This window comes from Haliaeetus leucocephalus, unplaced genomic scaffold, assembly GCF_000737465.1.
Source record: "Haliaeetus leucocephalus isolate CR32 unplaced genomic scaffold, Haliaeetus_leucocephalus-4.0 Scaffold0, whole genome shotgun sequence".
Lineage (NCBI taxonomy): Eukaryota > Metazoa > Chordata > Aves > Accipitriformes > Accipitridae > Haliaeetus > Haliaeetus leucocephalus.
The window spans coordinates 18,960,940-18,975,174 of record NW_010972436.1 but is presented as its reverse complement, the minus strand read 5'-3'; the positions used below and the strand labels follow the sequence as shown (position 1 = coordinate 18,975,174).

The 14,235-nt window shown below is 37.7% G+C and overlaps 1 protein-coding gene across 8 annotated transcripts in view; it reads left to right on the top strand.

Annotated features, from left to right (window-relative positions):
* Positions 1 to 14,235, top strand: part of ZMYND11 (zinc finger, MYND-type containing 11) — a 109,891-nt gene that overhangs the window by 69,998 nt on the left and 25,658 nt on the right. For 4 of the 8 annotated variants that reach the window (XM_010585652.1, XM_010585660.1, XM_010585672.1 and 1 more), the window contains exons 4-5: positions 8,204 to 8,248; positions 11,054 to 11,215. The exons of 1 other annotated variant lie outside the window; for it this stretch is intronic. In XM_010585652.1, the coding sequence (XP_010583954.1) occupies positions 8,204 to 8,248; positions 11,054 to 11,215 (207 nt within the window). Of the gene's footprint in view, positions 1 to 6,035; positions 6,229 to 6,325; positions 6,541 to 8,203; positions 8,249 to 11,053; positions 11,216 to 14,235 lie in introns of those variants that run through there. 3 more of the 8 variants (XM_010585703.1, XM_010585680.1, XM_010585687.1) reach the window with 3 other exon arrangements.

Here is a 14,235-nt window from a genome sequence, read left to right as displayed (position 1 = left end):
TATGAAGATAATTGTAAAAAGCTTAAGAACGGTCACTGAGGGTTTGAATCTTTCCTATACATAAAATACACTTTAAATTAAAAAAAATTGAAACCAAACCTCAAACCAAAACCAACCTAAATAGCTACCAGTTATTGCTAGCAAGCTAGGGGCTTTTAACTAACTAGGTTGAGGAATGGTTTTAATGTGCATCCCATTCATTTCAGTTAGGAGCAGAAGGATAATATGAAACAGCAATAGTGACAGCCAGTGCCTTTATCATGAAAGCTCTTACAGCTAGAGTGCACAAAGAGGAAGAACATGTCACACCAAATGAAGAAAAATTTCCTTCATTGTTTAAAAAATTCTCAATTTGTCTTACCCATCCGTATTGCCTTTAATCTGAAGTCCTATGTGAATTCACTGATCCGAAGTCAAACATAGCCTAAACCGTGATAGTTACTATTTCTTATATATTGTAACAAATTGAGGATTTTCCAGGCTGGAACATTCCAGGTAGATTCCTAATTATTGTCAAAGTACCAGTGTTCTTTACATTTGGTGATTCACTGATGCTAACAGTTAATAAATGATCCTGTGGGAGAGAAAAGTTCAGACTGACTTCCATCTCTTATTCCACACCTCAGGGAGAGTATGAGGAGGCTTCGAGGTCAGGCCCCGTAACAGTCTGGTCACACGAGAGCACTCAAGGGAAATGAGCTTCTGGAACTCTTTGAATCTTTCTTTTCTGTCTATCTTTCCATCCTCTAAGGTCCCATCATTTAGAGCTTATTTTGCCAACAGACTTCCACCATATCAAACCACCGCGTGCTAAAAGCAGTGATTTTTCTTGCAAATTATTATCACCAAGTGCACTAGTGTAAAATTCTGCTTATTAAATGAACCAAAAATTAGTGTCCACTGGTGTAATATCCTGTTGTAGATTTGTGAAAATTCAGAAAAGCAAATATTTTCAAATCGCTAAATCAAAGCATAGACTATTTTGTCCTTGAGAAACAAATTAGAATTCTGAACTCCCATCTCATGGACAAGAAATTCTTGCTGTATTAAAGCCAAGACCCTCCTTTGTCTTTGCATTAAGGCTATTAGCATGCAGCTCTTGAGAATGGCCTTACTGCCATTCCAGTGGCTCTTCCTGTCTCCAGATGGGTTAAGAATCATGAACAATTCTCTGCATTCTTTTTCCAGTCTTGTTTTTCTCTTCCCATCTGTTCAGGAGTATTTCTTCCCTTCTCCTCTGCTCATCCTTATTTTTCATCCCTGAAAAAGGAGTTCACACTGTTTGGAGGATCTTCATATTACCAAAGATGACACTAGTAGAGTCCATCTTATTCCATACCTAAGAGATGATGCATCTTTTAAACTGGTAAAACAACCTCATCAGCATCTTCGCTTGCTTCTCCCAGCTTTGCCAACTTGACTTTTAAAAATTCAGTCAGTGTAATGCTGTTTTCTTTGAGGCTTTCACTCACTGTTCTGGAGTTGAGATACTGATGATGTTGTTCACAGATTTCACAAGAAGTTTTTTCTAACTGAAAAGGTGTTTTGAAGAATAATAATTTACCTATCGGTTTGAAGTAAACTAGTCAAACTAGTCTGTATAAAGCTTCCATGATGGGACTTAAATTATGCTAATGGACTAGATGACATAGATCAGTCCCTCTTGAGTTTTTTCTGAAAATATGCATCTTGTTTTTTTCCACCTCTTTTGTGCCAAACCTGATGTAGTAGTGTTGTTTTTATTAACTTTGTGGGTTCAAAATGCTCTGCATCTCTGGCAACTGTTTTGAATCTTTTATTACTATGTCATGCTGGTCACTGAATGAAACTTCATTGAAGCTGATGGGCTTATTAATATTCATGCTTCATTCACAATAAATGCAGCCCTCATGCCCTTATATCACTGACAGCTGAAACAGTACCAGCCACACCTACAGCACAGGGGACATGGACAAGAAGTTGGAGATTTAAGTGAAGTGTGTAGGAGGTTCTGCTGTTGGTTCAGATGAAATGTTTCTGTGTGTGCAGAGGCATCAACCTAGAAAAACACTACAAAATTCCATGGAGAAAATGAGGCCAGAAAAGCTATGCGAACATATTCTAAGAAAAAAAAGGGGAGGGAGACCCCTTTTGTGCACAGTTCTTCTTGGAAGGAGACTTGGAAGTACAGGCAAAGAGATGGTTTCTTTCTGGTCTGGATTCATCTTCTTTCTAGGGGAACAGAACCTTCACATACATGTTGTGGAATAAAAGGCATTGCACCTAATAAATACTCCATCACTGTATTTATCTCCCTAATGAAAATAGTCTACAAAGCTCCTCTTGGCTCAACCTAGGTAAAAAATGGTGGCATTAATAGCAGAAGTGAATCCAGTTTCTGAGGAGATAAGTTGAAAGTTTCTATTGACCTTGAACTCACTTGGAACATGAAGAAAGAAGAAAAATGTTTTCATTTGAAACTATTTTCTGCTTCTAATATCCTGGAGGAGAATACTTGTATTGTCTCACCTTAAATAATGTAAACTACTGCTACCTAAATGTGATCTTCTTGGGGAGGGAAACTGAGGTTTATTCATTACTTCAGGAACACAGCTCACAGGCTGAGAAGATAAGCATGACAGGGGGTTTAGCAGTCATTTTGGCTGCTGGCATGCTACTACACTTCTTGAAGAAACTTCACTTCTTTAGCTCTGGGAGCTAGAGACTGGCTCTATACTTTGGAGCCTCTCATCCTGAATTGTCCAGAACATAACTACAAGGTAGGAGAGGGAATAAAAATCTACCTGTCTTGGCAGGAATCCAGAGACGACTTTGGTGGTTTCTGCCAGAAATAGAAGACTTCTAAGACAAACTGGCAATAAATTAATTAGACAAACTTAGGCTTGCAGATTAAACTCGATGAAAGAAAGCCAAAATTGTTCTGAGAGGCTGTGGAATTCACTGCCGAACCTGGGTCTTCTTACATCAGTGCATCAGAAGAGGCAGCAGTTATCAGTGAAGAAAATGGAAATGGATTATCATGAGTCTATAAATATGTCTGCGTTTAATATGCACTATGGAGAAGGAGATTTTGGTCTGTCTTCCTGACTGATGGTTTTGTGTTGGTTGTTTTTAGAATAAAACTGATTTCGAAAATGAGAGAAATTAAAAATAATGTTAAAAACCCCAGTTAATTGCCAAGATTATGAAAATCTTTCCCAAATAAATAAATAGATAGATAGATAGATAGGTAGGTGAAAGTACTTGAAATTAAGCAAGATGCCTAGGTAGTTGTGAGGACATATTAACTCATAATTGCTTTGGATTTCTTTGTGATAAAATATGAGTAATACCTACAAAGTGTCCTACAGAGTCAGTTTATGGAAATCCATTTTAAAGATGAAGCCCAGGTCATCAAAGGAAAGGATCTATAAAGGCAACTGATTTGCAATGGACAGATTATCTTGTCTGTAAAAGCACACATCATTGTAGCTACCTGCTGTGGTAGTTTTCTAGAAAAGGAAGGAGAAGATTAAATGAAACAATTTTCATAAAGAGATTCTAGCTGCTGAAGTCTTTTTGGCTTTGAAGGAGAGATGGATGCCTGTTTATTTGCTGAGCACTTTTGATGAGCGAAAGCAGTAGGAAAAAAAATAGATGCAAAACAGGAGGCAATGTGTCTAGTAAATACATATATACAAGGAAATTACAGGAGAGAAAATAAGCTTATTTTGATGCTGAATTTACTCTATTGTATTACTCTAACATTAAAGGTAAAACATGGGATGATCTAAGAAACTGTATCATTGTAAAGCAGTCATCCTGATCAAGTATGGATCCTGTATAGCAGTGATAAAAGGGAAATACTTTATTAAACAGCTAGCTCACTATTTACTTGCTGCAAAGATGGAGTAAGTCCTCTGAGCCGTCAGTGAATTAATCACGCCTTCCTCAGTTCGGAGCCTAACCTATCGTTCTGATGAAAAGATAAAAGCAGATTCAGTGGGCTACTGAAAGCAAGTTTACAGGAGGATTCATGCTTGCTAAGGAATAGATGGAGCCAGGAATGTTGTGGCATGAAGAGAAAGCTGACCCAAAGGGCAGGAGGAGGTCTGCCCTCACAGCAGGCTAGAACCTCTGGCAAAAAACATACACAGTGTCCCCACTGTGTTTGAAAAAATACTGGAAATGGTGTTCCATGACACATTATGTTTGTTCGACCCAGGTAGTATTTGATGCATGCTAGTGTCTGAGTGAAAACCAATGCATCTGCCAGAGATCCATGATAAGCTGAAGATTTCTTACTAGCTACTGTACCCAGCAAGATACAGTCTTGTTTAAAAAAAGAGGCCAATGTGCACATACAAGGTGCACATGCTAGTCTTCCTCTGAAAAAAAAAAAAGCAGCAAGGCTCCAATCTGTCCAGCTCTACAGGTAAACAGCCACATTTTGTAAAACTCCTCTTATTACAGAGCAGACACTTGGAAGTTCAACAGTATTGCAAAAGCAGTGGATACATGGGAAGGGGAGACATTTCAAAGCTGAGCACGGTTTAGCATTTCCACAGTTCTTAAGGGCTCTTACAACTGCTCTCATCTGAGCCTGTTTCAGACTGCCTTTTTTATGGGGCACAGATTCTGATATTTACACTTTGAGAGAAGTATTGGTGAACAGACAAATTATTTAAGTGTGCTGTACCTACTTAGCGCAAATGTATGAATCAGAAGCATTTCCTTCAGGTTTTGTACTGGAGGACAGGAGCGCACACAGGTAGTGCGTCCCCACAGTGGTTCACTGTATTCGTGAGTCATAAAGACTGTGAAATGCACTGCAAAGTTTTAACAATTATCTATAGTAAAGCTCGTGTCCAATCAAGAAAGCTTTGACAGGAACAGATGCTGCCAGAAAAAGAAAGGAACTGATTGATTAAGAATGGAGAATGTGTGGAGAAAGAAATAGATGCTGCTTTGTTTAATGTGAATGGGAGCATAGGTTCCTGTGGCATACTCCGAGACCTCTTAAAGAGAGACTCGGATATCAGAGAAGAGTGATGGTGTGGTAGATGCACCCATGCTAGAATGCAGTACCACCACTTGTTATAATAAAGGGTTTTCATTTACGGCAGAAAGTTTGAAATATGAAAGACTGAGTACAGAAGATAGGAATTACTTCTCAACAGCAGATGATGATGGATGCAGGTTGCAAAACCTAGAGCAAAGTGAAAGATGTGAAAAAAGTAATGTGTAGTTCTTGCAGGAGGCATTTCTTTCAGTGTATCTGTCTACTTCATATGGACTGGTAGTCAACTTTGTTGGGTTCCAGTGAAGAGTTACTGAAAGCCAACAAAAAAACCTTAGCAGCAGAATCCAAGATTTTAAAGGCTTCTCTCTTAGCTGAAGGTGGGAAAATTGAAAAAACTCTGATGTTAAAGCTGATGGTAGTGGGGAGAAGAGAAAGATGTGTTCTTTATGGCTGTTCCCAAATCCTCAAATATAAGAATCCAGAACATTTGCCTCAGAAATGATATCTTCAAATTGGGCATGGCCTATCTCATTAGATGTCAAAGAAATGGGAATCTGAGAACTGGTAGGAACTCATTCATTCAGATCCTTTTTTAGTTTTCTAAAGGGTTATGAAATAGTCAGGAAAAGATTACACTAAGGTTTGGGTTGGTGATTTGAAAACATCTTGAAATAAATGTAGCATGCAAATACTACTATTTTTAAATAGTTTATATTTTGTAAACAACTTCTTTCTGCTGGCATGGACCTCGTTGCCATTCTAGATTCCACCACTATGACAGACCAAAAGTGTTGTTATGATAGAAAGTGGGCGAAATATACTGTGTATCTGCTAATACTCTTCCTTTAGACTAAATGTGAAAAACTGTTTTAAGTTCTTTATCCACTAGACAGCTGGAGCTCTAGGGACTGTTAAAGATAGACACTACACAGGGCTGACCATGAGTTTGCGCACAGGTGGGTCTGAATGAAAATCCAGTGATCTGGAAGAATCTGTGTGTGCATGAGTGTGGATGAGAGATATAGAGAAACACCACAGCAGCACATACATAAACAGCAAAGAAACTCTGGAGAAGTACTTGAAACAGAACACCTGGGGGAAAAAAAAAAGTCCAAAGAGTGCTATGGGACAAGTGCCACACAGGAAGTGCTGGGAACCATGACCATGAGCTCCATGGAAAATGCTTTCCTTCATTTGCGTCATATTGAATTTAGGACAACAGAACTGTATGTATACTATTCATAAATAAACATGATTGCGCCAAAGAGATAACTGACTTATAATTGTTTTTCCCATCTATGTGACCCTTTTTTTTTTTTTTAGCTTACTGGTTGGGTCCAAAGGATATCCATAATTTGGATGGTTTGAGAAATCTAGTTCAACAGTGTAAAACCAGCAAATCCCCGTAAAGGGGAGTTTCATGAATAGAGTTTTGCCTTTTTTCCCCCTCCCTTTTCCTCTCTCCACCTGATAGTAGAGTGACTTAATACCGAGTATCTGGGCTACCATTAAGGGACTTGGAGAAAACAGATTAACAGGTAAGAAATGAGCTATGTTAATGGAATATGCATTATAAAAAGGCAAAGTGGTCCTTTTAGACAAAGTCTAAGAAAGAAGATTATATTGTTTTCATGTGCTATGCCTACATGTAGTTTATAGGAAAATAAAAATTTACTAATTGTTTTTACCTTTTTTTTTTTTTTACAATAATTATGGGCTTGCTAAGGTATGGACGTGACCTAATAATTGCAATTGTGACCTCTAAGTTATTTTTAATTTTACTGTCAGTATGTGCTTCACATCTCCTACTTAATGGTATGCTAATTGTACAGCAGGATGTCACATTCTCCAACATACAGATTCCCTATTTCAATTACAGCTAAGTAAATCTCCATTACTAATGAGTAAGCATTTCTTTTCCACGTACATTTGCATTATAATGGACATTTTCTTTATGCACTAAAATTATTCTTTCCTTGACAACAACTATATATTTTATTCTACAGTAAAGGCTACAACATGATGATTCATTCCTTTCTGTTGGGTTTATCTGTATTTAAATTGTCAAATGTTCTGGATAGCCTGACATTTTCTGTCCCATGTTATTTTTCTGTACTTCCAGAATAAATTTATGTATTTGCTTTAAGACAACCTACTTAAGACAAATCACGAAAAAGTAAGCTTACATGTCGGTCATAAATTAAGCTGTATTTTCGAAATTGTTGCATTGTTTCATTCATGTTGCTGAGAAATCTCAAACTATTTATGTCAGTGCAAAGTGACCTTTATGATATAATGTTTGACTGATTTGAGTATAAAGAACAAGTGACCACAAGTGACCCATATCACTGCAAGATCCCACTCTGCTTAACAGAGCATAGCTCTTTGGCTATTAAATACAATCCCCCAAACAGACATTTGCTGCCCTGCTGATGCATGTATCTACAAATGCAGTAGGCAGCTGAGTAAAATGAAGGGGGAAGGCCTCCTGTTACATCTGAGCTATGCAGCTTTGCTGCCAAATCCGCTCCCTCTTGGGGGTTGTGGCCAGTCACTGGGTGCCGCTGAACTGCTGAACTTGGGCAGCCGGGTGCTGCCGGCAGAGGATTCCCTTCATCTGCCAGCACCGTGACCCAAGAGGCTTTCCCTGCCCTGCGTCAGGAAATAAGGATACTGGCAAATTTGGTCCCTGTGGCAGAGATCCTTCCTTCATTCCGCATGGCCCTGGGAAAGTGCATCACCTTTTATACAGAATCAGGACTGTGAGTTTTATTGATAAAGTGATAGCTTAATCTTTGACAACATGCAGCAAAGAAGGTGTTACTTTGATTTTGGTGGGGCCGCAGGGATCTTTTTTGGATGCCCAAAGGAGGTTTATGTATCAAAGAGAGTGCATTAATAATCATTAATATTCTTGATGATTTTTAAGTTGGCCTGGTGGTGGGTTTGTATAGGGGGAAGAAGATGGGTTGGGTTCTTTTAATGATGTAAGTACATGGGATATTTTAAAGAAACAAAATGTGGTGAAAGCATTAGGTAGCATCCCAGAAATGCAGGAGGAAATGTATGCAACCAGATGTTAGAAGTAACAGATTGATTTCCTGGTCACTGTGCATGAATTTTTTCTAGCCTTGTGTATATCCTGATAATCGGATGGCTTACAGTATAGATACAAAGTTTGTTTTGTTTTTATTTTGAAAGGCCTACGGTATGCAGCCTTTTTCCCAGACAGCAGCAAAAAACAAGGTGAACAATTTTTGCACTATGTGGTTTTGAATTCTGTCATATTTTCTATTACGTTTCTGTCTTCCATTAGGATAGCTTAGTTTACTATATTAACCACCACCATCATCCATATCACTTCCAATTCTGAGTTTAGTCTACATTATGTATGTATGTAGTTTGATGATTTTTTTCTCTCTCCTGGGGGCTGGAAGTGGTTACTCACATGTTACAGTTCAAGATGTTACAATGGTTGCCCTTTAATCAGTCATTTTTGGAGTGGCTGATGACACCTGGTGGTGTATTTTGTAAATGCAGACTTAACCGTGTTTGCAGCTGGCGGAGAATTTTGAGCTGTCCTACCCCGAGCACTGACAGTCAGATTTTGAGCTATTTAAATGAATCTGATCTCCTGCATGAAAAAAAATATGTTGGGAGCACATTCTCCTCCCATTCAAACTTATGTAAACCAAGAGAAGCAATAACATTTCATTGCTATTGGAGCAAAATTAATGCCTCTGACCTTGCTGTTGAAGTCAATAGTGTAGTTGTTCACAAGAGCTATGTACCTTTTTTTATTTTCTTTATTAACTTTTGAAATATATTGCATAAATGAATGTTTTAGATATACTTATGCACTAAATATACTGCATTAAACTAAAAATCTTTTCTGTGAAAAACTTGGGTGATCATATTTAGAAATAATGATGTTTTCAAAACTTTACAGTGTGAATACTGAAGGAAGATTCTTCTGGTGTTTTATTTAACATTATTGTTTCTGGCTTGAGTGTATGATTTTTCTTGCCAGCAAGTATATTTCTGTATGTTTATGAAATTCCACATCTGTTTGCCAGCATATTTCCTAATAATGGAATATCTGGGATATACCAATAAGTAAATAGTATAAATAAAAATTAAGACTCCTGGAATCCTGATTCTGTGGTGAAATTCATCAGTAGCCAGGTCCTATTGGGGTCTTCTCAGTTTGATTTTTATCTGGATAGATCTTTAATCAAAACTGATTCTTTTTCTTGCTTAATTGGCCCTTTACTGCCATCTGATTATTTTTTTTTTTAGTTTCATAAAGAAGACAAGTATTACACTTAAAATGAAAGAAATATAAAGCAATACTTTATCCTTATTTTTCTCAGTCTACAGACAAATCAAGTACATCGATAATGCAGTATCTTTAGTTGTTCCTAAAATACCGTAAAGAAAGGGCTCCCAAAGTGCATTGCCACTGGACTTTGTGGAAGGGGAAAGATTTGGTGAAACGAGAATGTGTTTTTTATAGCCAAATTTGATGGTATTATTATGCTGTTCTGAGATATACAGAATTGGCAAGTAAAATTAAATGAGGAGAAACAATAGAAAAGTCAAGTTATACTGTTAAACTGAACAACAAAGGAGGGCAAAGTTCTGAGTTCAAAAATCATTGGTTAAGGGTTGTTTGGGTTTTTTTTTCCCCTAAACTTGCTGCCCCTGCAGTCCAACATTCATGGTATATAAACTTTAGTGTAGGCAATCTGGGTTGAGGGTGTCCCTAAATCTTATATTCATGGGGGCTCTGGTCAGATGAATTATGTACACAACACGGCTGCTCTTCAGCGTAAGGGACTGGAAGTGCCACTTCTTTGTGGCACTTCTTACGCTGCTCCATTGGAGGAGACCTCTCACACAAGGACTTAAATGACTGTAGTTCCCAGGCACGGGAAAATGAGAATCGGACAAATGCCAGTTCTGGCAGTTGGTGGGAATTGCTAACTCCACCTTTACAACATGACGTTAAAAATAGCTTGATCAGATTTTTATCAAGATAATTTATTGAAGAATAGGAGTAATTTTTTCAGAAATCTGAACCCATTGAAAAGTGACATTTGACATGAAAAGGCATTGGGAGTTTTATCTGATATATGAAAGCTATTTGGTCTTCTAAGTGTAGGGAAAAGTGTGGCATTTCAGATAACAAACATAAACATTTAACGGTGGCCACTGGCAATTCTGTCTGGTTTTAGTACTATAGATTCCTAGAGCAAAATTCTGTCTCCCAATTATATGCATGCTGCTCTCTTTTACTTCAGCAAAGCTCGTGCACATTTTTCAAAGGTCAGAATTTGGCCGTTGGGGCTGAATTTTCAAGGAAGAATGTATTAAAGACATCAGTGCATCAGCAGAACCATATCCTTTGTCTTCTGTAGAACTTTTTAGGAATAAGCCTAGTGCTACTGGTCACTGCAAGTGAAACATTCTCTATTTTTTGAATTGCATTGGGATTGCTTAGCAAAAACATTTCTTGCAGTAATAGGTTCATGATTTCATTTACTTCTTGTAACTCAACACTTTGATGCTGAAAAGTTGTCAGTTGTAAGAGAGAAAAGACTGGAAGGGACCGCCCTTCAAAAAATTACAGTTGAAAATATACTGTAACAATCAAAACAAGGGGAAATAGTCCAAGGAAATAGGTATGGTCTGTTGAGGTGCACAAACTTTTGTTTGTAGTCTAATACAGAGAGGTCAACAAGTGTTTTACATGAAGGTAGAAAACAAACCCACTTTTCATTGTGGACAGAGCTCGTATTTGAAATTGTTACTAATCGGACATTTGAAAAAACCTAAAACTTGGCATTCATATTCTATTGGAGTTAGTGTGTATTAAATTGATGAAGATCTTTAAGCATGTAGGTTTTCCCCTGTTTTTTGAACATTATACACTTCTTAAAATGTTTATAATGTCTGATTGCTGCTGGATTTCAAGACATATCAATTTTGTTCTTAGTTCCTGCAGATTTTGACAAAATGTCATACCAAAATATTTTGTATTTTTTGTAGGACTGGGAAACAGAAAATCATGACTGGTATTGTTTTGAATGCCATTTGCCTGGAGAGGTGTTGATATGTGACCTGTGTTTTCGTGTGTATCATTCCAAGTGTTTGTCTGATGAGTTCAGGCTTAGAGACAGCAGTAGTCACTGGCAGTGCCCAGTTTGCAGGGTGAGTACCTATGAGATTTCATGTGCTGATTAGAGGATTGATATTCATTAATAGATTCATTAAGGTGTCCAGATGGTCTGGCCAGGTTAATGGATAAAGAACTGAATATTGAAACGATGGTACATACCTAGAGCATCTATACAGAGATAACAAAATATGGTGCATGTAGCAGATGGTCATTTTTGAAGACTCCAGCAAGTATTACTTATGCATTTGAACACACACAGTATACTGTGTGGGAATGTGTGTACGTATGTATGCCATGTGTGAATGCAGTATATTGTGTAAATCTTCAACATGAGTAAATGAATTGCTGTATAAGATGCTACTGTTTTTACTTAACATCATTTTAATGAAGCATAATGTAACTTTTTTGTATTTTGATGACTGCATTCTTAATACTTTACTGGAATCATATTTTACATTATAAAGCCACAATCATGTCACTGATTAGGGCAGTACAAAAAAATATGGGGTGAAATCCTGCTTCTCATTTACTTCTGTGGATTCTATTGGTGCAAAAAGGCCGATCTGGATCTCACCCATAGCATCCATATCTATGTTGCTTTTTCTTTAAAACTGCTGTTCTTATGAGTATGGTAGGGAGACAGCAAAGAGTATCTTTTAAATACATTCCAAGAATGAGCAGGTATGTTGTCTACATGTCATTAGAAGACTAAACATTCTAGTCAGGGTGGTGCTTACTAGTATCTGGCCTTGAATCAGTCAGATACTTCTTCTTACTGTTGTTATCTCTGCATCACCTCCCCCAATGCAGCACATTCCTAGGCTTCCTTAAATGGAGGGAATAATGCATATGAATGTTTAAGATAAAATTATTGCTATAGAAAGGCATAAAACTGCCAGTTGCACTCTGCCTTGGATTGCTGGAGGGAGAGGAAATTCCCTTGATAAAAGCTTAGATCTAGCTGTAGAGCAGCAGACTGACCTTCAGATGATCTGTGCTGCAAGGAATGTAAGGGTTCAGGCGCTTCGTAGTACGAAGAAGCATTTTTGGAAAACATGTGGATTGTTTTGTTTCAAAACAGCACTTTCTGACTGCTGTTACCTTACAACAAGTTGTAAAAAAACTGTTGCCTGTTGCCTCAGATTGGGAGCTCTCAGGGTTTAGGGAAATAGGAAGAAAATAGAGCCTGCCTCAAGGAAGTGGAAAGGAATGAAAAAGAAGTAGTGGCAGGGAAAAAACAGTTAAGAATAAGGACATGTACTGTGTCTCTCCATATTGAATTACTAGCATTTAATTTAGCTACTCAGTTTTCCCTCTGTTAGAAACAAAGACTGGCCATATATAGGTGAAAGGCTTTCAGATTTTTAAATATATCTCTTTAATAGTTGTTGGTTCTGGTAATAAGTATTGATAGTTCTTATAAATAGTTAAAATTATGTAAACTGGATCCAGTCTCCACTCTAGTTTACCAGTAATTTTAGATGACACCTGGTAAGAGTAGGGAATGTAAATAGTTTAAGCCACCTTGTATATGAGGTGGCTTATAACATCTATCTTATAACATGGATGTCGTTGGAGTAGAAATGCTGAATCATTGCATGAAACTCAGACCATGTGCACTGTGTCTGTCTTTCTGCATATTGATTCCCTTTTTGTTATACAAAGACTAAGGAGAGGTTTGGGGGGCTTTTAAATACTTCCTGCCCCAGAGGTCTTTGGCATGCTCAGTGCCTCAGATGATGATCAACTATTTTTGTGAATATGGCCAGTTTGAATGCCATGGCATCCTTTTTCCCTGTGCTGGCAGCTCCTATTTTCCTTGTAATTACTTCTAATCACTTCAAGCCCTAATTCTGCAAACTTGGACTAAGGAGGCTTGCACAGTCCCTGTAAGCAAAGGAGGTCTATTTTAGCATGGAAGTTAGCATCCTTGTGTCAGGCTTCAGTATTCTTCCACTACTTTTTCCCCACCTTCCTAGGAAATGACTGCTCTACTTTTATTTTAAAAGCAAGAGAGGCCTGTGTTCAAAAAACTATGGTAATTTGGAGAGCTCTGGCTGATGTCCAGAGGACGTAACAGAGCTTAACTATCTTGCATAAGGGCAATGGGATTTACTTTGCATTATCAGCAGTAAATATGTACGTTCAAGAAAAGTAATCGCTGGGACAAAGAGATGCATATATTTTCATACTTTGTTCTTGTAACTGGACGTAGCACTTTTCACCTGGGGATTTCAAAGCTCTTTACAAAGGTGAAGTAAAAGTGTGTTTGAAACCTAATATATTGGGAGAAATAATCTAAGAACACTTCATTCTTATGTAAAGATTGCTTCTGTAATGCTGCCAAGGTCAGCAAGCCTTTGGATTATTCATTTCACAATTGCTGGTTGTACTAGTTCAATCAACCTGTACAGCTTTATCTTGCACACTTGACTACTCAGAAACATTTTATAAAGGACATTGCCAAGGATGTGTTCATAACTTTAAAATATTTTTCCTCCCGTAACGTTTATAACAGTCCCTTGCAAACCTTGCTCTGAACTCTGTTTCCCTGCTGGTGGTTTTTCTCCACTGCATCCATAAGGAAGAATGTCCAGTTCCTGGTGCTTTTTTTTAACTTGATGGTACCAATCTGAATACTTTGTACCCTACATAATTGTCAGCAGGAGTCAAGAGTCAAACAAAGTTCAATTCAAACCACATTGCAGTGACTGAAAATTTTCCCTGACTGCTGACTAATCATTGTCTTAAGTGAAATAAGTTGGTAAGATCAGCAAAATTCCTGGTAGACAGGTCACAAGAGAAAAACTCAATATTGAATGAGCTTAGAGATCACGTTCCCCACTACTGGAATGGTCCCTTCAAGACAGTGTTAGTCAACTCAATCTCTGAAGAATGCAGGAGACGTACATTTATTGCTGCTCTTTGGTTAGATAAAAGGAGAAAGTGTTATTCAGCTGTTAATTTAGCACCTAAAGACTGCAGAAAGTACTGCAAAAATACTAGTTGTTTTCGGGGGGGGGGGGGGGGGAAAAGAAAAATAAAAAAAATT